At 39.4% G+C, this 28,000-nt stretch overlaps 2 protein-coding genes across 4 annotated transcripts in view; one reads left to right on the top strand and one right to left on the bottom strand.

Annotated features, from left to right (window-relative positions):
- Positions 1 to 5: 5 nt before the first annotated feature.
- shisal1b (shisa like 1b) lies at positions 6 to 27,817 on the bottom strand. 3 transcript variants are annotated; one of them, XM_041071197.2, is made up of 5 exons: positions 21,327 to 22,029; positions 12,934 to 13,139; positions 10,530 to 10,743; positions 8,293 to 8,598; positions 6 to 2,892 (listed from the first exon to the last, which is right to left on the bottom strand). In XM_041071197.2, coding segments are annotated over exons 1-5 (969 nt in total). In that variant the 5' UTR covers positions 21,569 to 22,029; the 3' UTR covers positions 6 to 2,891. The 3 variants fall into 3 exon arrangements, with proteins under 3 accessions (XP_040927131.1, XP_029009441.1, XP_040927130.1); XM_029153608.2 differs by lacking the exons at positions 6 to 2,892; positions 21,327 to 22,029 and adding an exon at positions 27,330 to 27,817 and having other exon boundaries at positions 8,289 to 8,598; XM_041071196.2 differs by lacking the exon at positions 6 to 2,892 and having other exon boundaries at positions 8,289 to 8,598; positions 21,327 to 22,050.
- The window catches only part of plxnb2b (plexin b2b), a 163,253-nt gene continuing 143,600 nt past the window's right edge, over positions 8,348 to 28,000 (top strand). Inside the window, exons 1-2 of the mRNA XM_029153604.2 lie at positions 8,348 to 8,486; positions 22,157 to 22,303. The gene's annotated coding sequence lies outside the window, so the exon portion shown is untranslated. The remainder of the gene's footprint in view (positions 8,487 to 22,156; positions 22,304 to 28,000) is intronic.

The following is a 28,000-nucleotide window of genomic DNA, read 5'->3' as shown; positions in this document are numbered from 1 at the left end:
CAGGGTTTAAACACACTGGAAAAGATAAAACTTTATTTCTCCCTGTCGTGACAATACAAATTTAACAAGTGCAATAACAATCTAACTCAAAATGGTACTGAACATCCTATCTAGTAGTAATTACATAGACAGAACGTGGTGTGAACATTATCTTTAATACCACACCCTGAAAGTAAGGTATCAACCACTACAAAGCTTTTGTGTACAGGTGGGTATTCAACTGTAAGGCAACTGTTACCATGACAACCTGGAGAGACTGAATCAGATGTGCGCTCCCTTCTCCCCGTCCTTTGTTTTTTTTTTGTATTTTTTTTTAATTTGGGAAGAGGGTTGAGCTGATACAAGTTTACAGTACCACACCACATCAGGTCAGAGTCAACTGTTTTTGACAAAACAGAAAACATCACAAAACCAAGTTGTAACATTTTAAGAAACAGGGAAAGGATTGCTTGCATGTCTCTTAAAAATCTTTTTCAACCCTGTTGCTGCTTGTCAGAGACAAAATGGATTTATTTTTCCTCCCTGGTGTGTCTATTAGTTTATTGATGATGAAAATACCTGTATGGAGACCCCCTTTTCCACAATACAGGTCAGATAACACAACTGAGACTCCTGTAAATTTCCCGCTTATTCTTTACTACAGAAAAATGAAATCTCCTTTGTGGTTCTGCACCTGTTAAAAACTTCTCTATTTGCTGCTGCTGTTCTCACCCTTAGAGTAGAAAGGCAGCTACAGAGAGAGAGCAAGACAGTGTAAATTTGAACCACTGCAGTTCTCTGGGGCCAATTATTTCACTTGAACACATCCAGTTCTCTGCCCCTGAAAAGGATGGCATGAGCCTACTGAGGCGCACATGCAATTAAACTTTAGCCATCGAATTGGGAATTAACTTGCTCTAACAACTCAGCAAATGTGAATATTATTGCTAAGGACTGAGGATGACATTAGTGGGCCCCATTTACAGCACTTGACTATAGTTCTGTTAGATTCCACTTAAACTTTGTCGAACATAGAGCATAAACAGGTTGGTAAATTAAGTAAATTAAGTTTCATGGTTGGCTTATCTGTGCATTCCTGTGTCAAGTCAAAGGACCAATGGCCAGCTCAAAGATAAGGTAATATGCGGTTTTTAGTGAAGATGTGACAGTGTTTACACAGGCCAAAAATTCTGTGCATGTACAGATTTGGCTACTCCCACATCATCAGTAAAAGATGCAAGACTGGGATAGATACCCTTCGTCCATTGTACCTGCCTTATGTCAACCTGGCATTTACACTCAAATGTGTCAAAACAATTGCTTTGTTTGGTGTCTCCAGAAAAATAAATATTTCACTGTTGGTTAAATACTTTAGGTGTCAGAAGGTGTCACAAAGTTTTTAAAATTCCAAATAAAATAATTCGCAGACTAATCCTGTTGAACTTAATCTTTAGTTGTGTATATTTTGTTCCATTAAATATATAATAATTTCATACTAATGGGTTGCAACACTAAATTTTAGATTTTACTTAAAAAACGTGATGATTATTTGTACTTTGCACTCTCACAAAGCAGATACAGAGTTGGTTGGAGACCTTTATCAATACAGGTTCATTAGCCAAACTCACTGGATGTCCATTCATTGACTTCACCTTCTTATTATGTGAAAACCTCTTTGATCCACTTCAGTGATTTCCAAGTGCTCATTCGACTGGCCTTTCTGACGCTTACATACAATTTCCTCCTTCAGATTAGGCTACTGTACATTATTGCTGTCAGTGAAGGGGGTTCATTTTTTATTTTCTTTTATGGCTAAGCACAATATTCTTATTACCAACGTGGGCTATAGAATGATTGTTATAAAGTAACCTAATGGATATTCATTGCATCATATTGCTAATGGAGCTGTTTTTCAGGCAGCTCTAGTAATGAGTAAGGGCAAGAAAGTCATTGAATGAGGTTACTGAGACAACTGTCACATGCTAACCTTATACGTAATGGTCTCAAAAGGGTTTATAGGCTCATGGGCTACTGTTAAGGTTATGTTTAACTTAGCATAATGCGCTTTACTGCTGTGAAGGCATCCCTGATCCTTATTAATTTGGGGTAAAATAACCCATTTAGTGGCAAAATTCCTTTTTCAAACTACCACTGATTCGGAGAGAAGTCTTATTTGCTTGATCTGAGATCTTCACATATACAGCAGTTTAATTGTATGATCTTATGTCTTTGACATATAACAATATGGATAAATAACTTTATTTAACACAAGATACTGTCTGCAGTGTAGCTGCATAAACAATTTGTGTCTGGTTTTAGTAAGTATGAAATTCATTCTAACCTAAGTGAGATGCTCAGCATCAACCTATGCTGTTTCGAATGTTAACCACTCACATATTTCTCTGACTAGTTCACATAAATAAATCACCAAATAGATAACCCACAACTGTGTCTAACTGCTACTGAACACAAACTGACACAGCAGTGTACTGAACATTTTATAACTAGAAAGAAGAGCTTCTTTTAAAAACATACAAGCCCCCTTGCTTGTGAGTACAGTTTGTCCAGTTCAGTTTGAATTTCTTTAGGATACTACAGGACCTGGCAGCCATTTTCAGGGGATCAGTGAAAGCCTGTGAGCAGTTCAATTTCTCTGTTGCTCCTCTGCCGTGTGAGCATCAGTATAGTCCTGTGTCTTCTCATGGTCTTTGTTCAGCTGGGTTTCTAAATGCCATGTCCTGTTAGTTCATTGGTGTTTTGTGCTCATTTGACAGGGGTTGTAGTTTCCTCCAACCACTGTAGTATGGCTATCCCAGATGGGGTTGTAGAGGGTTGTCTGTGGAGCATCTCCTCTTTACTTTGTAAGGGAACAAGGTGTTGCTACTCATCAGTCTGTCCACTCGCAGCATCATTCTGCCCAAAAGAAAAGAGAGAGGTAAATGAGCATTATACATGCACACAGTCCAGGCGTATGAAGGTTGTTTTTAAATTTAAATACATGTCTCTACTGTACATTTGTTGATAGTTATTTACAGTATGATTGGTCTACTGTGCAGAACAGAATGCATACGAAGCAGGGGACATAATCAGATCCAACCAGGTCAGAACACACACTCACAAAAGAGATTGTGGCAGCTAAGAGATGCTGCTCTAGGGGTTTAGTGTCTTGTCCTGGGACATTTTAACAGATAGCCAGGAAACAGGGAACTGGAAGTTGAACCACCAGCCCTGGGTTGTTGGATGACTGCCCTTAACAACTGAACCATGAATTTCTGTTGGACAGCTGCCAGACAGTTGATAACTTGCTATCACAGGCTTACAATGTCTTGTCGAAGGATACTTCAAATAATGACCATGAACCACTGAGCCAGGAGATCATAGAACACTGTACTCAACTGAGCTAATGCCCCCCAGCAGCAGCATCTCCCGCTTGACAGCACAGACTTGCCACAGGAATCTTTGCTCCCTCCACTGCAGAGTACTGACCCATCTATCATCGAATCACACCAATCATTGTTTGGGTTGGTTCGCTCACCAACCAAGATGAGTAGTGATCTCAGAGTGTTGATAATCGACTCAACATCCAGGAGAGAGGAGGAGTTGGAAAATGAAGAATGCTTTAGAATCTGCCACCTTCTACCTGAATTAACCCATTGTTATTAACATTGTTTCATTATTTTACAAATTTCCCCCCAAAAATGTCTTCATGGTTAGATTTGTTTTTTTCTTTTTCTCTAACCCAACATGTTTAGTCCAAAATAACCACAAGGCCAGAAAACACAAAGACTCATAATTGGCACAATGGTTTTCAACAGGTGAACAAAGTTTTGTGGATATTTTACAAGCCTGTACTGTAATTCTCGAAAATACTCTGAGCCTAACCCTCTAAGAATAACACCCCCTGCATCCATTTGTGCTTCCAAAAATACTATAACTACATTATTAATGTATTATGGATTTATCTTGCATTCTCCTCAGTGAATTGATGTGTTATTGATTGTTGTGCTCATACCATCAGATGTTTTTGTGACCTTGGTTGTTTTTTCACACTTTAAAGAAAGCGACTATGCAAAGTAAATGTGTGACAGATCTAATAAAAGATCACAAAAAGCACAATTAGCAAAAGGTTCACTCTTTGCTCTTAGCAATGCTAAAAGCCATTCTGCAACTCGCGGCGAGCTATCTCTGTGCCCATGGCTATGGGCTTTGCTGCCTTTGTAGCATCTGTGATGTTAATGAACTCACACCACATGGAGAGTGTTGCTTTAATTGGACAAGGTCTTGGCATGGTGTTCAGTGGATGGACAGGACAGGAATAATTTTATAATGTACATTTCTATTATTACCTCAGAAAGCTAACTGGTGAGTTCAAAGATTGACGTTAAGGTGCAGGAGGCAGAGCAGACTTCGACTGTGCTCTGCCAGATAAGAAAATGTGAAATGCTTTCGTCTTTCTTAGTATAGCAGAGAATATTTTTCAGAAGACATATCCACTGGTGTTTGAGTGTTGAAGCAGACATGGCTACCTATGACCACAGTGATGTTAAAGACTGAATGACTGCATTTACTAGACTGAGTGATAACGCTGAATCACAGAGGCCTGACTGTAAGAGGCAGTGTTACGATTGCTGGTGAGTCAGGTATACGCTGAATAAGGGGACAGATGCTGCCTCATATTTACCACTGCCCTCCAGCATTAAGCTTGTGGGTGGATACTGGCATGAGGTGCTGTTGCAACCTGATGCCAAGTGATTTATGAATTGCCATTGGACTCTGTGACATGCTCTGGATGATGTGCCGCAGTGTCACTTGATGTTCCCCAACATCCAGCTTCCAGCACTTTTATCTTTGACATGTCTGGCTGACTCCCAGCACACATTAAACCAACACTGAGTCATTTATTTTTAATTCTGCCACCAAACATGAGAAAACAAACGGCCTATTTTTTAATGTTGAATGCACAGCATTTGGACTGTAAATCTTGATCAGCACTAAATGAACACAATCTGTTCAAAATATACACTGAGGGCTGGCTAAAATGATAGCTCCAGTTTAAGTATTTCTTTAGCAGGCCCACTAGGAATGTAAAATATGTAAATAATAAAGAAGGTTTCCCTCTTTCCTCTTCTACTTGTGGCAAGACAGACTGAGGTGGATGAGGATTGTTGACACAAACTTGGATCCATGTCATATATTTTGTCATAGAGGCAACGAGTGGACAACCAATGAGGGTCCTATTACTTCTGATTACTTTACAGCCACGGAGCAAGTTTATTACTGCTCAAGGCGTCCATGAGTGCATTTGTATGATTTGTGTTTTCTCTTTCTGTGATGATGTATTGTAATAGGTCAGTGCAGTAATAGTAGGTAGTTTTTGACTTATGTCCAACCACAGCCATGTCACATAGTTGATGTCTGGCTTTCTTCAGACATTTACTGTAACTTATGGCCAAAAAAGAAGGTTTATCTTGGATTCACCATACCAAACATTATAATTACTGTTATTGTTTCTTAGTGTGTGAGAGTATCTTGAGACTGTGAGATGCCTTGTTGTAAACTCCATGCTCATTTTTAAACTGTATTGTATGCTTTGCATGAAGTCCTGATCAGTGAGGGGGGTTCAGGACCCATCTCCACATAGGATTTCTGTAACCCAGTAAGAGTTCTTGGTTCCCCTCTTACTAATGCAACTGGGCTCTTGGGAACTGTGAGTGCTGTGGATTTTATATAACCCTCCCTATATCTGTGCCATGCAATGATCTGGTCTGAACTCTGCAGGGTGCAGTTTCTTTGACCTCATGGCTTTTGCTTTGATAGATGATATATTTTTATACTGTCTGCATTGTCAGCTGTGAGGTCTGCTACAGATACTTTGTACAGCCTTTTCACTGTACAGTACATATACATGTTTATTTATAATCAACTTACCATGGCCTGTGGTAATAGTATCAATATATGAAACATAGTCTAAACCTTTAAAATTGGGACTGAAGTGGATCAGTATAACCCATTACATGTATATACTGCTCATGCACTGGCATGGCAAACAGAAAGTATGAATGTCAAGATGCAATTTGTCTGAAGAATGTAGGTGTAAATGTGTCTTTATGCTTTGGAATCTGAGTTGCTGTGCAACTGGGTTGTTTTTAGATACTGCTGTCCTAGTTGTGGGACTTGACCCCATCTCTGTTTGTTTACATTTGGCCAACAGATGTTCAACTAAGCGGACCCAGTTTTCTGAGCCATTACCCCTCATTCTCTCTGGGGATAGAGATCTGTACCCCAGCAAATAAGCCATGGGACATGTGATGACGCACTGCGTGGGCAATAGCAACTTAGCAGCTCTATACAGTATTGCCCAATGTGGCTACTTAACACAGTTTGGAAAAAGTGTAAGCTTTATCGGGTTTAGCGTTATACTGTGTGAAACCTCAGACAAGCTATTCTTATGTTGCCCCAGAAAATGCTTGTGACTGAATATAGCTTCTAGTATCTGTCACTTTTTTTTACTGATGGTATTCTCTAAGGCTATTTTTAGCTCCTTGTAAATGCTGTCCTGTTTATTAAAAGTCTTCCTTTGGAAGATGTTGCACGAAATTATTCTGCACGGCTATTTATCTTGGAGTAGTTACCATCACCCACCATTAAAATGAATAATCATGGACTAAGCTTGCTCCTGTTTTATAGGCCGACTTTGTCACTGAGCATCCTGCAGAATTTTAAAACATCTTTTTTTAGTTATCCTTTGTTTAAAGCTGATGCGTCAGTACAGGTCAACTGCACCAGTCTACAATTGATGAGTCCTGTCACATTGAACTGACTTTAAGTCTAATGAGGAGGCTCCATAGATATGTTCAGTCTTAGTTAACCATGTTTTTACCAGCAGAGCTGCCCCAGGATCCCTCTGCAGCATCCCAGCTCCTCCATCTATAGCTACACTACTTCTCAAAGCCATTTGTCAAACCTCTGCTCACATTAAATTATCATGGCCCAAGAGAGACGTCTACCTTTAGCAAGAGACTCGGAATCCCTGTCAGACAGATAGGGTGCACAGTGTCTGAGAGGGGAATTGGAATGAAAAATGGACTGCGCAAAAATTTAAGTTTGTTCAGACTTTGCTATTCCTCTTCTGTTACAGTAACAGTCACAATGAAACAAACATACCATGAGAAAAGAAAGCTACAGCAGATGGTTTTCTAATGTCACGGGGAGTCACATCATTCAGGATAAATACGAGTTAGGGTTCCCTGGTGAACACTGATTCGTTAGCATAATTAAATTATTTTCTATTCATGAATACTAACTTCTCCCTAATCAGCTAGCCAGACTAAATCTACGATTTTCTTCTTTTGTAGAGAGGTTGGTGTTGAGACTGTTTTGAGATTAACGACAAATAGCAATCTGCATGGCCTAGTCAGTAAACCCTATATTGAAATTAGATATTTTGATTTGAGTTTCTGATTTTAAAGGTAACAGAATGAGCGTGTAATTGGTTAGCTGTAGCCATATGTTTGGTGTGTGTGTGTGTGTGTGTGTGTGTGTGTGTGTGTGTGTGTGTGTGTGTGTGTGCGTGCGTGTGTGCTTGCAGACTAGATTCCTAATAAGGAATTTAACTAAACGAACAGCCTGATGTGTGAGCTTTCTCTGCTCTGCTCTGGGAAAAGTATGTTAGATATGCTCTAATTTGTCCTTCTAGACACTGTTTTCCTGACATGTAACACAAGACAGAGTACAAAGAATAACAGGCAGATGAAAATGAGACTGGAATAAAAGTTTGTTTATCTCTTTAAGGGGCTATTGCGTGTCTTACAAACAATAACAAGTCTCTGCACTGTAATATGCTTACATGCTTATTGGGGTAGAAAAAATGTGTGCATTTTATAATAGTCTACACAAGGTAAGTGTAAGGTACTGTACTGTATGTATGCACTGTAGAGCTAAAATGTGCCAAAATAAAGTGTAATAAATAATAAAACTTCAAATTCTGCTGATAGAAAATAATTGCATCTATAAGTAAACCTCATGTCTAGATTCAACATTTCCAAGTTTTTGGCCAATGGCCAAAATAGTCCTGTGTAAGACATTTGACTTTGTTTCTTTTAAATTATAGTACTAAAACAGATTTAGGCTAAAGTTCCATTAGTGTCCTTCAGCTCCTTACAGTAGGTTTTATGTATAAATTATTATTTGCACACTGCCAGCTCTCCCATTGAGACATCATCATGTAACTATTAGCTGTGAATTGTGATGTAAACCTTGCTTCACTCTTTCATGACTTGGCTCTACAGTCAATGTGTATTAACTGTGACTCACCATGCAGTGGATGTGTTGTAGGGCTGGAGCGTGGGGCTGTGACTCTCTTCTCGGAGGCTGTGTCGGGGCTGATAACTGGAGCTCGGAACCATGGGCTGGGCTTGAGCCGGAGTTTCGCTCTCCTCTGTCATGGACTTATGCCACTGACTTCGTGCCTTCTTCAGCCAGCGTCCTCCCAGACCCCATTTCTCCAGGTAAACTCTACACAACTCATAGTTTATGGCTGAGTAGTAGAGAAAGTCCAGAGCCAGCAGTACCATGACGAAGAATCCATAGATCCACACACCAACCAGGGCTGTATAATTACTGCAGCAAAAGGAATTATGGCATTAACAGAGTACAGTGTGGGCAAGGCGACTATAAGCCTTCAGAGTTGCCATCGAGACAGCTTTAAAATGTTGTCCTTAACTCCCAATGGCTTTGTTGAAGTTGCCAGGTGATAATGTTCATTCGGCAAGACCAAAACATTCATCAAATCCTCCCTTGATAAAATTCAAAAATATAATATAAAAAAATCTCCATCTGTTCAATTTGCCGCTTTTGAACACTTTCATTTCATTACCACGTTTATTTAATCTATCTAATTTTGGCTGCCTCTGAAAATCTCTGCTCTTGCTTTCACCTCTCATAACAATCCATGTATTACATGATCTATCTGGATTCATGTGGGGCTTATTTGAACTGTCTTTTAGTCCACCCACATCCACCCAACCAAGTTGAACAAGGTAAATGAAAAGAAGTAACTTTGAGTAAGAACTTTGAGTAGCAGCATTTTCACAAAAATGTAACCATTGTTATTTCTACAGTTTGGAATTACATGGACTGTACTGTTGGTTATACATGTGCTGGTGTGCTAAACCAAAACATCCAATATCTGTCTGAAACAAATGTGGCCTTAAACATAATTATATGCATTGATACAGACATTTAATTTGCTACAGTATATCTGCATTTGTAATTATTCGTCACAAAAAACGCTGACTTCAGTTAACCTAAGCATAAACAAACTATGTTCTCTTGTCCATACATTTAAAACAAATATTATTTCTTATTTATCTCAGCCTGTGCAGCTGATGGTCTGCCAGAAATGTTTACCTTTTTATAAATGTGTTTTTTTATTTATTCTCAGATAAGGTTTCAACCTTGATTTGTTTTCTGTATGAACTGTGTTTTTTATTTTGAAAATTCAATATCAAGATACACTTTCAAGTGCAATAAATTTTACTAAACCATAATACATCTGTCAATGTAGAGCAGAATCACTGTAAAATAATCTCATTCTGCAAGTGGTTAGAGTGAGGATAAAAAAGTGCCACCATTAATATCAGAAAAACAAGTTAAAGTAAATATATGATTTTTCATAATACATCAAAGTGCTGTATTAAAGTGATACTTGATATATATAGTAATACCCAACACATGCTTTAGTGGACTAGATTCTGGAGCCAATCCACTCATGATACAACAACTGCTTTCACAATTTGATCTTCTCTTTGGTGCTTTTGAATGCCTCTGTAGGTGGATCAATGTCAACAAACCCTCTGAGCAAGAGGCAAACGGTGTCAATGAGTTCAGTACTGTCAAGAGTGAAACAAGTGTAACTGGATGTTTTCATTTGATCTGAGGAAGTGTCACATCAACTGTTCGCTTCACCGTACCCACTCACATAAAGCTCTAGATCCAGCGCACCCTAATTATCTCTGCTTTAAAGGCCCCATTAATGCTCTGTTGCTTTTTGTATTAGCTGTTTGTTAAATTCTAAAATACCACAATAGATAAGTTAGTCTAATGTGGTGACTAATGTGCTGAAAGGATCTGTGAAAAAACAGATCATGTTGGATGCTCAAACCATCACTAAGTAAAACTACACAGTACTTTTTATATTACTGCTGAACTGGGGTACACACTATAGAATATTTTTGTCTTGCTGTACGGCTAATTGGATTATTTAAATGTTCAATTAGGTAATTAACACAAAAAAATGTAAGTATTTTATTTAGTCTTGATATCTAAGTATATGTGCAGTATAAGTATATGTATATGTATGCACTTCCTGGGAGTTTTCTGTCTAATTTTGACAGGGAATTTCATATATCTTTATAATTTGACTGATGAATTATATTGAATATTTAACATTTCAAAATAACCAAAAGCCAACAGGACGAATCACTGATCCTACACCCTACAAGTCAGATATCCAGTTTACATGTGTACAGCGACAGTATATTATTACTTACTTGTGTGCATATCCATCTGAGGTGGTGGTGAGATTGATCTGCATGACCATCTGGAACTCAGTCTCGTTGCAGCAGTATTTGAAGGCAGTGTTGTTGTGATGGCAGCAGAACATATATGTTTTGTTGTCTGAGAGGCGCGGGCAGTGAAACCCAAAGTGGTAACGCCCCTTGTGGTCGGAGTAGGGTTCACACACCCGGTAATGAGCTGAGAGAGCTGTAGCAAAGACAAGAAAAAAGGAAATATTCAGTTCTATTTAAATAAAATTATTTCTTCAAATTGTGAAATGAAATGTGAATCAATATTGCTTGAGGACAGCATACTGTAGCTGAGTTTTATAGAGCCAAAGAAGAAAGCCCCTTTACAAAAGCAGGATTTTTTTTCTGTCAGACATGACATGACTGGTGCGAGTGCATGTAATAATACTGGCATAGAACAGGGCACAGAAAACAAACACGGTGTACTAGCAAATATAATCAGATAAGAGACACCACATTATGCATACAGCCCTGGATGGCAAAAGCTCTGTCGCCTTTATTATTAAAGGAACACAAACACTCAAAATGCATCTAGTACATCCAGTTTATTATGTAATTAAGCAAATGCTAGGCTGAAAGTGCATCTGGGTGGGAAGACCAATGACTGGAGGCTTAGGAATTTGTTTATTACTGTGTCGGAAATATGCTACTAATCCATATATGGCAGTTTTGGTTGAGGTAAGGAAGAAGTCACAAAGATAAAACATTTACGCACATTTAGAACAGAGGACTGAAAACAAAAGTGTCAAATTAGATATTGTTAACCGTACTACTCCTTTTTTGGACTCTTGATATGGTGTACATAAAATCAGTTAGATGTGATGGATATCGCATCAGAGTCCCATATGCAAACATAAAGTAGTAGAGCGTTCATCTGTAACCTGCTATTAAATCCCTGCAGCTTTAGGATAAAAACAATTGTTTTTGTTATGAAATCTGGCAGCCAATCATGTTGTGCATCAAAATGAAATCACAGGGATTTACTTTAGGAGGCGCAGAGACTCCATCTGATATAACAAATTACTGGTTTGTCCGAGAAATGGACTTGATATAATCAGTGTCAGTTTACTGTACAAGGCATCATAATGCACATCACCGTGATCCAGGATATACTGGCCTGTTTAGCAGTCTCACATGCAATAAGTGGTGTCATCTTATCCTAGCAGACTAAAAATGTGTGAGCTGCTGTTCTTGCATACATTTAATGCACATGCCTACAAAAAACGAGTAGTATGAGTATGCATCTACTGTACTAATAGAAACATAGAGAATATATATATACATAGAAACATCCTATACATGCTTTTAGTTTATGCTTTGAGGGCAGTGGGATTCCTCAATAGGACAGATCTTTCAGTTTAAAAACCTAGTAAACTCGTAGCACCTGAATCAATTAACTAATTTTGCATTTTGTGTATTTTCTGTCTTCAGTGTTGCCCTCAAACCTCTCAGTGTCAGTAAAAGTGCTCTAAAAGTGATTTAGTTCAAGGTTCACTTGTGCTGCTGGGTGATAGTCTTACACTAATCTCAAAGAGGGATGGATCAGCATTTGAAAGGCGAGAGCTCTTTCAGATTATAATGAGCTTGGTGCAGACAGCCATCTCCCTTTGACAATCATCATTTTAGCGGAGGATGGGGTAAAACGAAGGACGCAGTACGATTAGAAGTCAAGCATGGCTTATAAAGTGAAAGAAGTCTCTTTATTTGGAGGTAATGAATTGGCAGTAAGCGAACAGAGGCCCTTGACATCAGAAGTGGACCATAAAATCCTCTAATGATGCACATCTTTTAGGTTTGAAAGGGGAGGTGTTCAAGGAAAGTGTCTTGTTTTTAACATGAAGAACAGCTGTAAATACAACTGCCTGCTTAATTTCATTAACGCCTCTTGAAATTTAGGATACAGTTAGCAGCTTGGCTTCGCTATAGTTTGTTTACAACCTGTGGTTCGAAAACCGCTACGGCTCAGTGCAGCCAACACAACTACATTTGTAATTGTCTTAATATAAATCAAAAACCCATTACAGGGTTCTGTAAGACCTTGTTTGAGGAGCACCTTTAGGTCAGAGCTTTTCCTGCCAAGAACAGTTTTTGGCAGTAAATGGTCCTTGATGTTAAGTGTGTGTGACATAACCTCTGGCCAGCAGCTGTCATCATGCATCTTATTCTAGCCATAAACTTATGTGTTGCTTCCTGTCACAGCAACAGAGATCCAGATTTTAAAGCATCCAGTTAACAGATAAAGCTTCCAGTCTGTGTGATATGCACCCTGAGACACATGTGATTGCTGAGCATCCTGTAATAAAAAATATAAACCTTTGAGGACAAGACAGGCAGGCTCACTGATAAGCACGGAATAAACTTTACAGACCTGCAGTGGACAGCAGGAGGAAGATGACTGTCAGGACATTGAAGGACTGCCGGCTGGTGATAGTCATCTTTTCGTCCTCATATGGGAAGAAGGGAGGGTGCAGGTGGGAGGGAGGGAGGAGGGGGACGGTTCCGTTCAGTTGGACATGGGCACCCTTTGCTTGTTGACAGCTCCTCTTACATGGCTGCTGCTTGGAGTCTGGATTCCTGATGGGAACAGGACAAGCAGAGAAAGAAAAGATTAAGATATTAAAATTTTTAGTCCCATCCTACTGTGTGGACAGCTTGTCTGGCAGTGATAACCCATGATGCCTTCTGACATCCTGAGATTTGTATGACATCATGCCTTGGACCTTCCTGTAGTTGAAATGATCACTCTACCAACATTGTATCTAAAAAATGTTCAATGCTGGTGATTTTTACAGTGTCTCTGTGTGTAGAATTAGTAGAAAGTGTTTTGGGTTTTTATTGTTGTGTATTCCTGGATTATGCAGACATCCTTAGCGATAAATCTCATTCTGATTCTGAGGAGAGAATTGTTTCATTGCACATTTGCAAACTCAGAAAATAAAGTGTTAGCTGCTGCCATAATGATGCACTTGCTGTGTCTTTGACTACACATCCTTGTATGTGGTACACACATTGTTTAACAGTGCATCTCATTAGCACTCCAAAACATCAGACGAACCTAAAATACATCATTTCTGAATGCTCTAAACTAAAACCAGTGTAATACATCAGTGTGTTCCGCAGAGCACTGAGATTAAAATGTTTAAAAGCCAAGGGATATTGAATCACATCCCAATGCTTGGTAGTAAGAAATGCACTAAAGTTATGATGTTCTTAGAGAGCATGTTGTTTTTACCCAATACTGATTATATTGCACAGAACTTGCTACTTCAGCACACCTTCGAGTTTTGATTGCAGACCTGCTGAGGAGCACTTTGCTCGTAAATGATGTATTGTGGGTTGTGATGAATCTCCTTTTTTACCTGTGTATCACTGTACAATTACCACTTGAAGCTGAATCATAGCCAATCGTGCACTGATGCAAAGTGTGATTAATGGGGTGATGGCGTGTTCCGCTTAGCTCTGCGCATTTCAGGTCTTTGGCAGATTTATTCATGTAATTGTGCCCAATAAAACTGCACATAAATGGTCCCTGTCCCTGCATTTGTTAAAGCCGCCAGTGTTTATGGTAATTTATTACAAACTCAACGAGTGGTTTGCATTCAGGGGTTGTTTTACAGAGATAATGTGAGGAGCATCTCATGGTGCAATGTGATGTTGGAGCTGGTATCACTTTTTAAAACCATGAAATTGCCACCTCCCATATTTATGAAATACAATAAATTACCTTTAACTACAGAGCAACATTCTGTCTTCATAAATGCACTTAGCACATGTAAACAGATCCTCTGAGAAGACACCCTGAAAAGTATAATCAAAGTTTTGAATTGTTATTAAGTAAACAGGCAATAATATTTTTATATGACAATACAGAATGAACAACTACTCTTCTTTACTGTTCAACTTTGCAGTGAGATTCTACCTCATTCAGTTAGACAGAATTTAATTTGAGCCCTGTTTTCGAACTTAGTACTGTAGATATTACTGTACCTGTATGCACAGACATGCTTAAACTGCCTAAACAACACACTTTATTCTGGTTGAGCTGGAGGTCTAGCAGGTTATATATGTACTTTACAGCCACATGAAAGTGAAATCAGCCAATACTAAAATGTGTTCTCATTTAATTGAACGTCTGGGAATAAACAGATTTATTAAGAGTCTCACCCAGGTGAAGGATTCCATTCTCTGCATTAGTTAGTGATACTCTGCTCCAGTTTCTTATTCAATGCAGCCCTGACTGTTTCAGCCCAATACACCAAGCTCATACTATGGACTGTATGGACAGAATATGTATGTGGAGCACAGCAGTCTGTTTCTATTGGGAGTCTTTTACAGTATTTTAGATCAGACAAGCTGTTCCTTCTTCAGAAAGCCAGGCAGCTAAGGTCCCAGGAGGCTTGTTAAAGTGGCGCTTTTATATATTTTTTCCACTCTTTTTACTTCTGGTGAGAGCTTCAGCGTGCTGTCAGGTGACAACATGTGCAGTACTACGAGGGATTCCCATCCTCTCAAATCCCCACACAAACAACTCCTCCATCTTTTATAAAGCTCTGGTTTTTTATATATATAACTTTTTCATCCCCATGAAGCCACATCATTGTCACATCAGCCCATGTGCTATACAGGCTATAAAAGATATTAAAGAGCAAGGTTCAGTTTATTGCAGTGCTTTGCTTGTTTGCAAAGTAATGGTGAAGGGTTTGTGTAACAAGCATCTTTCTATTGATGCGGAACATGTACTGTAAATACACAGACGTGAACACACACAGTATAGTATGTAGTGCATATCTCCCAGGATCTGAAAATAGAACAGCTAAACATGCGACTCACATGAAAGATCCCACTACTTGTTGTTTGTGGCTGACATTCTAGCGTTACCACTACCACAGTAGATGTACATGCTGTTTTGAGGTGAAATATCTAAACAATTAGTTTCCAGGGGTAACCAAAGTCACACCAAGCTTGTTTTATATGCGTGGTTGCCTGGAAGAAGAAGAAAATACAAATTGACCAATTACTGCAGCCCCACTCTAATCGAACAGCACGTTTTTCCTTGCAACGCAGCAGCAGACCTAAATATGTCAGAAGCTTGAAGAGGGAAAGCGCAGAGGAAGATTTTGAGCTATTCATACCCCTCCGTGATATGTTAGGCCTATCTCATGATCGGTCTTGTCCAAGCCCTAATGTTGTTCAGACTTTAACTTCCAAGTCTGTGACATGTTATTATGCTTTCTTAAATTCATTATTTATTTATTTTCCTTTTATCTGAGAAGCTTTCAAGTTAGTAAAGGCACAAACTTGACATTACAATTTAGCTTGACTTTATTTTTAGAAAGATTCAGGCCCTCAGTATTCACATCATCTTTTTTCCTCCTAAGGGCGACAGTATTTGGATTTTATACACTTTTTTTCTCATTATTAGGTTTGCATTTTATTCAAAGCACACACATGCATTTCTTGGTTCAGTGTTGGTTTGTTTGTGAGCATATATACTAAAGCAGTAGTTCAGAGATGATATTCCCTCTTCACCTTAGAAGACAACATTTCATATCTGGGTCTGTTGATGGGCCTCCATCCAAAAACTGATCAGTATTCTGCTATAATGAGGTCTATGCCTAATTAATGCCCCATTTTGACTGTCGACATAATAAATTAGGTTTCATTCACTTTTGATGATATTAGAGCTAGAGAGTCTTTGGGGGAATTAGTGATGTTATACATTATAATGTCCATCATTGTTAGACAGGTCTGTATTGTGTGCAGGGCACCTGTCAGTGAACCCAACAACAAATGACTGATAGTTAGTGAATGTGTAGCAAACCATTTTAACGAAGAAGATATTTGTTTATTTGTTATTTGGTTTAGTTGCTTTAATAGGTCTTTAGACTTGGTCAGTCCCTGTCTACATACATTAATACCTTACTTTTAGTTCACATCACATTTTTACTCCATATTTACTGTTATGTTAGTGTCAGCAACAGACAGACAGAAAGTAAAGCCACCCCAACAACATCAGCTACCCATATTAGCTTCTCTTACTGGTCTCCTGTCTCATGTTGTCCTGCACCCTGTGCCTAACACAACATTCAACAAAAAAAGTACACTGCTTACGTCAACCTGGACTGTTTTTGTTGTATTTAGCTGCACTAAGCTGCAACGCACTGCAAATAGCACTTAAGTCCATTTATATATTAGTGTGCTCTCTATTTGCCAATTCTGCTGCTTACAAAACACTGTCTATGACTTTTAGCTACAGCCCAGGTTTGTTTACTTTGTGTTAGTAGAGCTTAACCTGTCAGCTGCTGTCAATCAAACACAAATACACCACTCCAGCCAGCTGAAACAAAGAGTACAATTTCAGGTATTTCTTCCAATTATGATCCCTATAATATGACTGGCTAGTTGGATGTGACTACAGTAAATGCACATGGTTGGGTTGTTGTCTGAGGACCGCAACCCTCAGAATCATCTATGTTAGGCAGAGGATCAAAACTAGAAGACATGCTTGTGTTACAGATTACCAAAACAATTTAATGAATGTGTATTTTCCTACACTATCAGATGTGTTTACATGCTTTTTATTTTGATTTCTTCCATTCTTGTGAATAAAAAATGTGACTTTTGTTATGATGATTTAGTGGCAGCTGTAACCCCAGGCTCTTTACCGATTGAATCCGGGCTGTCTGACACTGATTTAAAATGTAGTTTTATTGCTTTGGATTTGTTTTCCTAATGGCTCTCAATTTCTCACTAAAGCCAGTCAACAGACACAAAAGAACAAGATGATTTATAAGTATTCCTTTTCAGTGTTTATTACAATTTATCTCAAAGTAGTCTTGTGCTAGTCAAAAACAAAAGTTGACCTTAACAGTTAAATTAAAGGGTTTTGATCAGATCTTCAACACATTGTATAACTACTTAAACAGATGTATGACCAAACTGTGTTTCCATGAATAATCTGTGAACAGGCACAGACGGATGTAGGGGCTTCGGTGTAATAAATCTGTAACAAATGAACTGAGAGCTACAGAACTAAACGTAAAATTCACTGAATAGCTGTTTTTTTTCTTAAATTTATATAATCAGTCACCTGAATAAAACTTCCAAATCAAATATTCTAAATAAAGCCCAGATGCAGCTGCTTGTTTTGCTCTGGTGGCTTGATGTTGCCTGGGAGACGTCCCAGTCACAGTAGACACAGGGAACAGTGTAACGTAGTATAATTAGCATGTAGCGTAGTGTACAAGAAATCAATGCAGTCAATCTTAAAAAAGAAAAGACAGAATTAAACAAGAATTAAACAGTAGGGTTGCTATAGAGCTTGTTGTGAAGAGTTTAGCCAGTACGATGGGCTCAGCAGTTGTGCACAGCAGCCACCTTGCAGCCTGGGTGGTCTGTTCCTGTTTTTGGCTGTGAATGTAGAGCTACAGTATAATCAAACTTAGTGCTGAAGACTCCCTGCGCTTCCACCTGCAGAGAGCTGTGGTGGTGATGGCAGCCACTGTGTCTGACAATCCCCCCAGGTCTAATAGTAATATCATTAGGTCTGCAGGGATCAACAATTAAATTAAAAGTCATGTAAGATATTATTGAAAACCAATAGAGGTAATATATACTAGAATCATTAGATCCAATAATCCAATGATTCTAATAATTTATCCTATTCTTGTTGGTTCTTCCAGTATAAATCATTATAATTATATTAGATACTGCTTCTTTTCACTTTGCTAATTTTCTCCAGCTTTGTTTCAGTAATAAGCAACAGTATAGAGGTGATGGTGCGACAAGATGCATCCTAGATTTTAACCACATACAGAGCAGTGAAAAAGACGTTAAAATACCCCAGAGATTTTTTTCAGTCAGTATTAGTGCAATTCTTTCATCAGTAATTTCTCCTTGGCAATAAATGTATGCATGCAGCAAGGGAGCGATGGCTAATGAGACAGCTACTGGAGTCTAATAAGTTGAATTCATTATACAGTCAAGGCCTCAAATTCATATGAGGGATTAACATTTTTGGAGCCCTGTCTAATGTAATGCAGACCCACCAAGATCTTGATTCCTTGTAAAGTAATAACTAGTAACTAAGTGATACAATTTTCCTGATGTGATGCTTCAGCAAGATACTAAACCTTTTAGCACTGGTATAAAAACTTGTTAGACAATTGCACTGAAATTAACAGTTCATTATTTTATTAGTCTCTCTTTCTGGTCTCTGGTTTTGCTTAGTGTCCTCCTGTCTTTTTTGTGGGCCTCAGTAGTCCTGTTCTCAGTCATATGGCATCACAGGTTCCTTTATTATACATTGTAAAAGTATTCATAAGTTTTAAATTTGAATATATTTTTAGCCACCCAATTATTTAGTAGTAGTAAGTAGTAGTTTTAGTAGGTTCACATTAATTACTCACAAGCATCAAAGATTGGAAACATTTTGTTTGTACTGTAGATGAAATAGAGAAAGTTACTTACTAAGTATAGTAAGTACATTCACTTTTTTTCTTTTTCTTTTGATTTCTAGGTGAGAATAAAACACTTTGAACTTTGGCAACGTGCGATGGACCTTTTTTTTTACCTTATACTATGCTTTTGTCAACTGAACAGTGAACTGATTTATCTAATTGTTGTTAGCTCAGACTAAGCAATCTACTATTCAAAGTTCTCCTTTGATCACGCAACTCATTGGACTGGGTGTTGTTGAGTTTGACTACTAAATGTCACAGATATACAGTAGCTGTGGCAGTGAAGTCACTTTCAAGGCCATAGAACGTCTTCCAGGAATTGTTCCACAGCAGCTCCTAACACATCCAAGGCTTGAGCTGCCTGCAGGCTACACAGAGGCCTCATCTGTCAGCGCATCAGTGCTTTGGCACTCAAATTCAGTTTTCTTTGGTAGCAGGACTGTGACTCATGCAGAATAACTGGACTTGTTTTGGCTCCGGGGTTTTGGAGACATATCCTGTGGACTATTTGGTGTCTGTGATGCAGACAGACACGACAGTATGTCCCAGACACAAGCCACCATTGTTTGTTTGGATTTGCTTTAACACCCTACTCAGGGCTCAGTTGGCTTCTCTTGGAAATGTTCCCTGTCATCATCTGCCTGACCCTGGACTTAAAATAGCTTCTACTCTCAGACAAATAGCCTGGTGGGAGTTTCAAAAATGAAGAAATAGAAAATCATTACATAGGACACTAATGCATAATAAAACTACAGCTGAAACCCAGCAGTGTGACGTCGTAACATTTCCTACACATGTTTAGACAGACCAACATGGTAGTGAAGCAGCACTGCACCAAAAATGGAAAAAATGTCATTTGAGCAGATATTACTGTGACCAACTTAATGAACACACAATGGAGCAAAGGAAGCAATTATCTAAAGTGCAGGGTTAAGACTTGGTGTTTTACATTCACTGCCCTGCCCAGAAACATGCAATAAATACTGTGACTGCAAAACTGAAATTTATACCCAAAGAAAAAATAAATGGCAGAACATATTGGCAGGAGATTGGTTAAAACAACAATCCTGGAAAAGTTGATTGCTGTTGTGCCACGCCATACCTGGGCAAAATCCCAGATAAACTTAAAGCGAGGGATAATTTATTATTATGTTATTAATCAAATAAAATGTTGGCTGCTAGCAGGGAAACTATCACGTGGTATGTATGTATGTCTGCCAGAAGATCATTCGGCAAAGGATGACAGGCCTGAACTAAACAGTGGAATAAACTTTATGGAGAAAAATTACCTAAAGTGAATAAATGGCCAAACATAAACACACAAGTACAGTGGTGTACAGTTCCTTCATTAATATCATACTTATGTCAGCTTAGTCTGCATGACAATAACAACAGAAACCTCTAATCTGCCTTTCACCAGCGTGTCAGATCTGAACCAAGCACACTGAACTTGGGGAGGTGTCTGAGTTTGCCTTCAGATAACCTTGCTGAACAAAAGCCTGTTTAAGAGGTTTATGACACTCTAGAGGAGCCCTCTCTGAGCTTCACACCAAAATAACCATGACAGATGCACTGTGGAGACCTGGGGAGCTGTGAGGCACCTTGAGGTCTCAGTGGTCAAAGGAAAACTCGCACTGTACTGCCAAGAGTACAGATGAGAGCAGATAATGCTCCACGGCGCTCCTCATCCAAAGGCTAATGGCGTTTTGGCAGCCAGTCTTTATCGACTGGTAAAAAGTTAAAATGCAAGAAACCGTTGTGAGCACTTCCAGCGATCATTATTGGAAGTGTTGGTTGACTGGCTATCACAATTGGACGGCTACTCTTTAATGACGTTGTCCTGGTTTTGACCCCCAGAGTGTGAATTCACCGCAGTGCTAAGTTCAGTGAATCTTCTCTGAATAATGTGTCCTGAAACGCCCCCTGAATGTAAGTTCAGCTCCAAGCTCTATATCATAACTGTTTAATGCTCTGAAGTCGCTACAACCTGCTAGCATTGAGCTAATGTCTAGAATGATTTTTTTTATGATCAACATTAACAATGGCAGTGTTACCTGCTGGTATTAACTGATAACATTTGGACATAATAATCATGACTATTAAAATTATTAGCCATTGTGGGACAATGACATTATAATAAACTTTTATATTACAAAAAGTACAGTAATTTCAGCCCATAATGAGTCATGGATTATAGTGAGGCTTTATATAACACATAATCTCTGCCAATAGTGAGTCAATGCACCGATGCAGTGGTTTATATGATGTTGGTCTATTGTGTGCCATATAAAACATATCTGACCTGCTAAGACGGAGAGATGCCCTGTTTGGTTTGGGCCACTTATGTATCTGAGCAGAACAAAACCTGCCCCTGGCTCCCGTCTGTGCAGTATGTGCTGTGCACCCCTGTATGGTCATCTTATTGTGGTCCTCCAGAAGCAGACGTTTGTTGCAAAGTTTGATGCTAGGTGTGGAGAAAAAAACATTTAAGTGCCCTTTAATGCTGTTCATATTTGTATACCAGTACTTTAATTTATTAGTCATTCTAAATAAAATGTTGGAAAGTTGGAAAAAACAGTCCTAGCTAAATGGTCCCTCATAACAAAAGGATTTTGGTTTACTGCCACATATGAATAACATTCATTATTCCCTCATCGAGTTTTGCATGTTTAGTGAATATGCCTGAGTTTGACTTTTGCCTCCAGTCTTTTAAAAAGGACCCTGGCTGTTAAGAATTATTACGTTATAGGATGTGTATCTAGGAGAAACCGCAATCTAAAAGTAGCCAGGGTTCAATTATTACAAAATAATGTCATAAACACGACTGAGAAGTTCTTTGAGCGTTCACTGCTCTGATGTTAGGAAGTAATGCTGAAAAATAGTTGAAATTTTATATTGCATTCAGACTAATCTCTTCAAGAATGAACGCCCATGACCAGGCAGCATGGCGTGAAAATAATTAAAGGAATAGATGGAACAGCTTACATTCTCTTCCAGAGGTTGTCTCCCTAGCTGTCCCTTCACTCTTCTCGCTTGCCACTTTGTGTTGACACTGTAGATGCATTTAAGCTGTTACCTCAGCGTTCCCCTTTTATCTGGTGACAAAAGCGTTTTTTTTCCCCTCCTCTACAGGTTGAGCCAATGTGACAGAGGCTCTGCTACACTTCTGGCCCTCTAATCGACAGCCAGCGTCTGACACTGAAGTTCAGCCCTTCATCCACCACTCAACATCTCTGCTGTTGCACCTTACAACACATCAGTAAGGCCGGTCAGTCAGAGGTATGGCTTCATTTGTTGGCCAGCTTCGGATTCGGACATTTCCCTTTTTTTATCTAATTGCAATTTTATTTAAAAAAGTTAATAGTGTTTATTTAACATAATAGCTTTTATCACAAAGTATTTTTTCCATGTCATTAGAAATCTGCGGAACTATTATTTTTTACTTATTGTTTTATAAGTTTTTACTAGCCCGTTAGTATCTTTCTGCTGCTGATTTACAATCAATACGTTAAAATGTTGACAAAAATGGCCTACGTCATTCAGGTCTGTCATCATCAATCTTGTGTTACATTGATCTATGAAGTGAAACACTGGAACTAATCAATTTGAGCTGGTAAGTCGAAAAGGTTACTCTGGTCAGAGGTCAGACCAGACCCTCGACCTTTGTCCTTTAAAAGGTACTAATGACGTTTACAAGACTACATCCATATGTAGTTTATTATTTGTATGTAAGAAAACCACAAACATGGAAACTTATTTGCAGTGAATATGTGCTCAACCTCTGATTTTCCAGTTTATTTGTTCCCTTGGACTCATGCTGAGCTAATATTACACCTTGTGCAAAGGTGTTAAAATCAATTTTCTGAATCAATACCGTTTTCTTTCCCTTTTGTGTTAAATAAAAACACAGATACATACATGGCACAAACAGCAATTTAAAATTCTGAACAGCCAGTGACTGAATCTGTGTTTGAGATTCAACATCATGTTTTCCACTTGATTATTCTTTCCTTCACTCTTTGCAGAAGTGGCGCGAATAGAGGAAATGGCTGTTTGACGCCAATAAAAACCTGTCGGTGCTCAAGAAAACAAAAACATCAAAGCTCAGGCTACTGTACATAGATGGGTTGCAGAGAAAGGTGAAAATAAATGCACCTCAGCATGTGACATTTAGGTATAATGAAAACGTTAAATGGGCTGCTTTCTCAGCTGCAAACAAGCAGACATAAAAAGTGCAGTGTTTGTCTTGTGACTTGTGTTGCCGTTGAAAACGGAAGTATTACAACAACACCCACAGGGGTCAGGATGCACAGAATTACGATGAGGAGCAGGCTGCTGATATTAGCATCGACAGTATAATGGGATCAAGTGCTAGCCAGATTTCTGCCCCTGGCATCTAATGGGTGCAGCACGGAAGAACAATAGGGGCCGTAGGGAGAGAGAGTGAGCAGTTACAGCTGATGAGCGCAGACGTGTGTGCATTGTGTGTCTTTCTATAGCCCTCTTCCAGATTATGATCTGTTGGGTGGAATCTGATATGGGAGGAAAGCCAGCATCAAAGGAAGCGTCAGAGCTTCATCTACAAACCTGTTCCTGACGGGCACTCTCTCTCCTCGTCTCTCTTCCCTGCCGCCTCACACACTAGGCACGCACACACACACTCCAATTCTCACCCACTTTCCTTTAAATGCACTGTACTGTACACATTGTTGCTCTCTTCTTAGCGGTTCCTCTTTCTAAGAAGGACACAAATGTGCTCGAGTGCTGTATAACACACCTACACACTCGGAACCAAGCCCAGGCCAGGGGAACTTGGAGTGAACCCCACAGAGAGAGATGTCACAGTGACAGACCAGATAAACCAAATTAATGCGGAGTTTTCTGCACCACAGATCGGCGCACAGAAGACTTCTGTGCATACTGAGCATCGACATGTTGCTGTTTATTTTGGACTGGGGAGTGTAGTTATTTGGCAGCCATGGCGTTATCAATCAGTAATACTCACAGTTGGACACTGCTCAGTATAATTTTTGGGGGTGAGTTTGAGATGGGGGAATCCTCTGCACTTTGAAGGTCAGATTAAACATTTGTTCTGTACAGATGTACAAACAGAGATATATCTCTCTGCCACATCCAGCTTTCAGCTTTTCGTGAAATCTTTTTAAAATCTTTCTGTATCTTTGTTTTCAAATTTCTAATATTTTGAGGACACAAAAGAATCATGCAACTATACATTAAAAGAAACACTGTGGCAGTGGCAGTATATAGACAAGGGTGCTATACTTCACAAAGATAACGTTGTCAGCAAAGCCCAGACAGATCATTACTCGCTAATATGCAGTTTTTACTGGTTTATGATGAAGCTGATCTTTGTAGTTGATTTTTGAAATCTTTGTTTATTGGGTACATCAATCTGAAAATGATCCAGTCACTTAAAATTTGACTTGAGCAAGAAACAACAATAGGCCTGACATTAGAATTGGGTGAAGTTTAGAAAAAAGGCCATATAAATAATTTATTGCTTTATCGTAATCTCCTCTATTGCTGAGCGGAAAGCCTACACCTGGCAGAGGGAGTAGCGGCTCAGACTCAGCCTGAACCTGCTCACGTTTACTCAACGGTTGATGCGAACTAAAAACATTCATTTGGGAGTTCAATGCTTCTTTGTTTTCATGTTTACATTGTTTATTTTAATCAAGTCAGTTACAATGAAGGTATTAAAGCATAAACGTTTACAGAAGAGTTATAGGAAGGGAAAGACCCCAGACTCATTGTAAAATCATCCTCAGTGTTTGCTTCTCCTGCTTATTTAGTCAGATGTGATGAACTTGAACTTTTTACTTGAAGCAGTTTCCTCTGTCTTTTGGGGACCTGTTCTTCTCCATGTATATTTGGTCTGTGTTGTTTACTTTTATTTTCATGAGTTTTATTCTAATTAAAATCAGAAAAAATCTAATTATTTTGGAGTTAAAAATCGTAGAATAGTAGATTGTAAAAGGTTCTGTGTAGCTGTATTCACTTCAGTCTCACTGTGACCAAACATAGACTCCCACAGCACAGTCTCAGTTTGTGCTCATTCGTAAATAACCTACTCTGCACTCATGGATGCATCCAGATATACATTTGGATAAGGTGTGCGGTGACGATAGTTGAACAGAAAATCCATGCAATGACGATAAGCATAGTTATATTAATTCCAGCTCAGCGTCTCCGGCTTTTATGTTGGAGACTCCTCCTCTGCCAAAAGATTGTCTGCATCTGACGCCGCCAGCTACTCAGCAGTTTTGACACCAGTTGGATCCCCCGTTCGAAGTTTAAAATGCTACTCGCTCAAAATTTTCACCTTGAGGGTTTCTGCCAAGCCACTGGTCACGACACCTCTCCCTGCTCCACCTCCGCTGGTGAGAGTGTGTATGTCTCAGTCACTGGGTAGCGGGGTGAATATGTTATGTCCACGTGCCTGGTTATAGCGAGTGCTTTATACATGTGCAAACCCAGAAGACTAGGAAGACACTGTAAGATAGTCAGCCAGCCACTCATTCACTCATTACAGGAAGTTTCAAGGCTTTGCAGTGTGTGTGTGTGTGTGTGTGTGTGTGTGTGTGTGTGTGTGTGTGTGTGTGTGTGTGTGTGTGTGTGTGTGTGTGTGTGTGTGTGTGTGTGTGTGTGTGTGTGTGTGTGTAAGTGCACTTGAGACAAGGTGACTCCACAGAAAGCACTCTACTCCCTATGACTGATTGCCAAAACCTACTCTTCTGACCTCGGTCACACCTCTGGAGGTGCTTAAATGACAAAAAAAACACATGGAGTCCAGACTAAACACAAGATGGAGAGAGATGCTGTGTTAATCTAATAATGACTGGTTTCTTTTTGGCTTTTTTTCTTTACTTTTCTATATAAACACACCTGACTGAATTTAGACCGAGACCTTGGACACCGAAGCTTAAGCTTATGCAATACGTCTACTCTTGTGTCAAAACATACGCTGTCCAGAATAATTGCCACGCCATCTGCTCACCTGTGTGTACACACTGGGCATATTCCTATTCCCTCTCCTTTTTAATACATCTGCATCCGTCAGTGAATCTGAAAAAAAAAACACTTCCCTGTTCATCAATTTGCTTAAACCTGCGTCACAAGCCTTTGTTGCCAGGAGCCAGAGGCCAACCCCGGCGTCTCCAGGCGCACCTAACTTATCTCATATTCACGATGACAAATTGCTGCAAGAAGGCTTTGTGACAAATAATGAACAGAATATGTCTTTATTGGTCTCAAAGAGAATCCCCTGTCTATTCTAAACTGTAAGTAAAAACAGCCTAATCAAAGGAAATCTCCTTAAAGCATAAATTACAAAACTGCTTATTTATTATAAAAAATAAAAACTGCACAGTAGCTTTTGATTAATTCAGTGTTAGTAAGATGATTGATGTTTTTATTAGCGCTTCCTGTTTTCCTGTTGTGTGCCTTGTTTTAGGTGTGAATAATATGTTCTATTCGTGGTAATTAAATGATGGCTCAACTAAGAAATTCACTACAGTTTAATACACACTACTGCTGTGTGAATGTACATGGATGAACACATAAACACACTTTCCATGCACGTGCATTTATAGCGCACAAACTCAAACGTTCACTGTCATGCAAAATTATTAAAGCTTACAACTGCTGCCCCAGGGCCAGTTTTCACACAGACACATAGGCGAGAGCAGGATTTTTTTTTACAGAGGAGCAGTCTTTGTGTGAATGAACAAAGGGAATCTCCTTCCTCCTCTGCCTCCCTCTCCCCTAAATCCTATCGTGTGCCACCATCCTTCTCCCACACGCCTGTTTCCAAGTTACCGGCAGCGTCAGCTGCCAATCCTGTTTAATTGCCTCATGTGTAAAGTGACAGCTGAGCAGCAGCTGAGAAGCTGTCCTTGCCTTTTCCAGCAGCTCACTCTCTGCTACATTGCCAAAAGAGAGACTCCACCTGAGAATCTTACTGTATACCTTAGGGAAATTACACAGCAGCGTTGACCAGGAGGGAAAGTGGAGTAAACAACCTGGAGACTTGTGTGCGAGAAAGAGATATCTGAAACATCGACAAGCGACTTTTAATTTTGAGAAAGTAGCTGTTTCTTAATTTAACTGAACTGTTCTGTGAGGACATAAATGAAGCCTTAAACACTGAGGAGTGAGAAGTGCATTAAAATAAAAGTCTTTCAAGATGAATTGTCTTGTTAGAGATAGCAATACAATGAACAGAGGCTAAGACAGTAACAGCAGGCAGTGTTTGCTTTAACAATCAGCAGCGTTCCTCACTAACCTTGCTTAAGAGAAAAAGAAAGGATCTTCTCGCTCACTCCCGCTCGCAGTATTTACCACCCTGTTGCTCCTTGTTCTGGGTTCGTTCTTTTGTGTCTTCCTCACAAATAGATCCTCCTCATCTTCGGGAGTGGGGCTGGAATTAACAGCTCATGAGAAAGAAGCCAGGCGGAAGTGAAAGAAAACACACCAGAGAAGAAAAGAAACACTCTTCTCGCCCCTAAGTCGTCCTTGGCAGTGTATCCCCATCCGTCAGTGCACAGCGACTGAGAGTGTGTGAGAGAGAGAGATGAAACGATACTGAGTAAGTGGGCGAGTGAGTGAGAGAGAAAGAGAGCGAGAGGGAGGGAGCGAGAGAGGCTGTGTGTGCACAGGAGGGTAATCCTCCCTGAACTCCTGTTTATCTCTCTGTCTGTGTCTTCTGAATGCCTTGCTCCCCGACAGAAGCCACGAGGTCAGCTTTTACAGTAACAACGCTTGGGTTCCTCTTGAGGGAAAAGACTTACTGTTCGGTCTATGTTGGCACTGCTGTGCCCTCATGAGTGAAATCACCCTGCGTTTTTTGCCTTCCTTAAATCCCCCTCTATACCTTCTTTATTGCCCGCGCGCGCGCACACACACACACACACACACACACACACACACACACACACACACACACACACAAAATCT

This window comes from Betta splendens, chromosome 6 (genome assembly GCF_900634795.4).
Source record: "Betta splendens chromosome 6, fBetSpl5.4, whole genome shotgun sequence".
NCBI lineage: Eukaryota > Metazoa > Chordata > Actinopteri > Anabantiformes > Osphronemidae > Betta > Betta splendens.
The sequence above is the reverse complement of the archived record's forward strand: the minus strand, read 5'-3'. Positions and strand labels throughout refer to the sequence as shown.

Coding starts and splice junctions, on each gene's coding strand:
- shisal1b (XM_041071196.2), bottom strand. CDS start 21,568: ATGACTAATAAATTAAAGTACTGGTATACAAATATGAACAGCATTAAA. Junction 10,744..12,933: donor CCTCCTGCTGTCCACTGCAG/GTCTGTAAAGTT, acceptor TCTTTGCTACAG/CTCTCTCAGCTCATTACCGG. Junction 8,599..10,529: donor TCAGATGGATATGCACACAA/GTAAGTAATAAT, acceptor CTTTTGCTGCAG/TAATTATACAGCCCTGGTTG.